General features: G+C 39.2%; 1 protein-coding gene across 1 annotated transcript; it reads left to right on the top strand.

Moving 5' to 3' along the window:
• The first annotated feature begins 967 nt into the window (after nucleotides 1-967).
• On the top strand, nucleotides 968-3220 carry LOC118737214 (heat shock protein 68). The gene has a single exon (XM_036467582.1). It carries the CDS (start codon nucleotides 1126-1128, stop codon nucleotides 3046-3048), a length of 1923 nt encoding a protein of 640 aa, XP_036323475.1. The 5' UTR covers nucleotides 968-1125; the 3' UTR covers nucleotides 3049-3220.
• Nucleotides 3221-3747: the final 527 nt, after the last annotated feature.

Here is a 3747-nt window from a genome sequence, read left to right as displayed (position 1 = left end):
TGCGAGAGTTTTGCGCTTTTAAATGAGTACCCTTATTTTAAATAATATAGGAATGAATGTGTAAATATATTTTGTTTTGCTAGTGAACGTTTTGCCGTTTTTATTATTTTGTTTAAATTAATTCATGAACCGATGAAAAATTTGAAATTGAGTTTTACCTCACAAAGCACTCATCCATACGTAAGTATGTGTATGCATACATTTAGGTTGTTTTTTTTATTGTTCGCCCGTGGGCGCCCGAAAATGTGCATTTTGAGTTTCGTTTATTGCTTCTGACTTTGAGAGAGTAATTTTAGTTTCTCACTAGCCCGATCGAATTTGTGAGAACTTGGAAAATTCCAAAAGAAATTTAAAATTCCTAATTTTAGCTAGTAATTGTCTGAATATTTAGTTGTATTTATTTGATTGATACGTGAGGAAACATCAAGTGAACTATTAATTTAAAGTTATTGTGTTCGCTGCAGCTCAAATCTTCAATTTATAATATTGCGTGATTTGAGGTCTAGTTTCGGTTACGAATTGGGGTTTTGCTTTCCTGTGTTTTTCGGGAGTTACTTCACTTTTGTGAGAGCATTTTGTAAAAAATAAACTTTTTATTATCTAAACAAGTGTACTAAGTTTTGTTAAAAGTCAAACTATTCTATTTCTATAAGAACACTCATTTAAGCCCTTAAAACTATTTAGCGATAGTTGAAAATGAGCGGCAACACGGTTTCGCTGAGGAATTTCATTTCTCCCACGGTGGAGAGAATACATTCTATTCTATTCTATCTTTCTTGCATTTCTCCTGCAAACCATTTTTCCCTGTTCTCCCGCTCTCTGTTTTGAGAGCGAGCAGTGCAAGGCGAATTCATTGCTGCATATATTTCTATACGTAAATAGCAATTTCGAGAAATATCAAGAAAACTGTTCTCGACCATTCTCTCTTTGGCTGATTTTATATAAATAGCGGCCGCAAATTTCTCCTCCGCATAGTTCAAATTGAAAAGTCAAAGCGAACAAGTGAGAAGCTATTTAGCAAAACAAACCAAGAAATAAAAACAAGTTTAATTTTTCAAGTTAAATTACATCAAGGAGATATTATTGTAATTTGTGAATAAAAAGGTTAACAACACAGCAGTAAAAATGGTAGCGATTGGAATTGATTTGGGAACTACTTATTCCTGCGTTGGAGTTTTTCAACACGGTAAAGTGGAAATAATTGCGAACGACCAAGGCAATCGCACAACACCAAGTTATGTGGCGTTCACAGATTCAGAGCGGCTCATTGGTGATGCCGCAAAAAATCAAGTTGCCATGAATCCAAAGAACACGGTCTTCGACGCAAAGCGATTGATTGGACGGAAGTATGACGACGAAAAAATTCAAGCGGACATGAAGCATTGGCCTTTTACAGTGGTCAACGACTGCGGAAAGCCAAAGATCAGCGTGGAATTCAAAGGTGAACAGAAACGCTTTGCTCCCGAAGAAATTAGTTCGATGGTGCTGACTAAAATGAAAGAGACAGCTGAGGCATATTTGGGTACGTCGGTGCGAGATGCAGTTATTACGGTACCAGCGTACTTCAATGATTCACAACGTCAGGCCACAAAAGATGCAGGAGCCATAGCAGGACTTAATGTTCTACGTATTATAAACGAACCAACTGCAGCAGCTTTAGCCTATGGTTTGGACAAGAATCTCAAAGGTGAACGGAACGTGCTAATCTTCGATTTGGGCGGTGGTACCTTTGATGTTTCCATCTTGACAATTGATGAAGGTTCATTGTTTGAAGTTCGTGCAACTGCCGGCGATACTCATTTAGGTGGAGAGGACTTTGACAACCGTCTCGTTAACCACTTTGCGGAAGAATTCAAACGCAAATATAAAAAGGATTTGCGGACGAATCCCAGAGCGTTGCGTCGTCTAAGAACAGCGGCAGAGCGGGCGAAACGAACACTGTCATCCAGCACGGAGGCGACTATTGAGATTGACGCTTTGTATGAAGGTGTAGATTTCTATACAAAAATTAGTCGAGCTCGCTTCGAAGAAATGTGTGGTGATTTGTTCCGCAGTACATTAGATCCCGTAGAGAAGGCTCTTAATGATGCGAAAATGGATAAGAGTCAGATTCACGACATTGTACTCGTTGGTGGTTCAACACGCATACCAAAGGTCCAAAGTTTACTTCAATCATTCTTTGGAGGTAAGAGTTTGAACCTCTCTATCAACCCAGACGAGGCTGTGGCTTATGGTGCAGCGATACAGGCAGCCATTTTGAGTGGTGATAAGAGCAGCCAAATTCAAGATGTGCTTTTGGTGGACGTGGCACCATTGTCACTTGGAATTGAAACTGCTGGCGGAGTGATGACAAAACTTATAGAACGAAACAGTCGCATTCCATGCAAACAGTCAAAAACCTTTACAACTTATGCAGATAACCAACCCGCAGTCACCATCCAAGTGTTTGAGGGCGAACGTGCCATGACCAAAGATAATAATTTGTTGGGCACTTTCAACTTAACTGGAATTCCACCAGCGCCGCGTGGTGTTCCCAAGGTAGATGTTACATTTGATTTGGACGCCAATGGCATTTTAAATGTGACTGCAAAGGAGATGAGCACTGGAAATGCGAAGAATATAGTCATAAAGAACGACAAAGGCCGTCTATCTCAAGCAGACATCGATCGTATGGTTAATGAAGCTGAAAAATATGCGGAGGAAGACGAGAAGCAGCGCCAACGTGTTGCTGCTCGCAATCAACTTGAGAGTTATGTGTTTAATGTCAAGCAAGCAGCAGATGAAGCCGGTAGTAAAATAAGTCAATCGGATAAAGATCGTGTCCTCGAAAAGTGTAGCGAGACAATTAAATGGCTGGATGCCAATACCACTGCCGAAAAGGAGGAGTTCGAGTACAAATTGGAAGAGTTGACGAAGATCTGTAGTCCTATCATGGCAAAAATGCACCAGCAGGCAGGCGCTGGCCCACAGCCTAGTAATTGCGGCCAGCAATCTGGTAATTTTGCTGGAGGCCAATATGGTGGACCAACTGTGGAGGAAGTAGACTAAATATGAAATATTTGTGTTAACAGTATTAATTGTTCAACTTCGTCAAAGAATTGATACTCATACTTTTTAGAATAAGTTGCTTATGTTTTTAAAACTTTAGATATTAAATTAGTTTCATGGAAGTATTGAATAGTTTTGTTAAAGACTGAGCTTTATCCATGAGTAATATGAATTCTAATGCATTTAATTTAACTATTTATACCTATAATAAAGCCGGCTGCTTTCAAAATGTTTTAAACAAAAAAAAAAATGTTTTTTATTCGTAAATTTTTTTCTTTCTACCAGCAAGGCCCATGATGCAATACTACTTTATGAGCAAGGATTTCTATAGTGAATATCGATGACTGAGGGAGGGGTAGATCGATTCATGATCGTGGATCGACCTACATATCTCGGAAGCCAGCTCGAAAACGCCCTATCAGAAAAATTTTCAACAACGCTCCATCTCAGAAATTTTGAAAGAACGTCCTATTTTCGTTTGAGATAGGGCACCTCTGAACCGAATTCTGAGATAGGTTTATTATTCAACCAAATTCTGATAGGTGTTTTTCAATAAAAATCTGAAATAGGGCGTTTTTCAATCAAATTCTGAAGTAGGGCTTTCCTGAAAAGTTTTGGGATAGGGCGCTTTTGAACTGGCTGCCGAGATATTTCGATCTTCCACTCAGCCATCGATATCGTCACCTGAAATGCAAAAGG

Source organism: Rhagoletis pomonella, unplaced genomic scaffold, assembly GCF_013731165.1.
Source record: "Rhagoletis pomonella isolate Grant_MI unplaced genomic scaffold, Rhpom_1.0 Rhpom_scaffold_00004, whole genome shotgun sequence".
Classification (NCBI taxonomy): domain Eukaryota; kingdom Metazoa; phylum Arthropoda; class Insecta; order Diptera; family Tephritidae; genus Rhagoletis; species Rhagoletis pomonella.
This window is presented reverse-complemented; position numbering and strand designations above follow the sequence as displayed.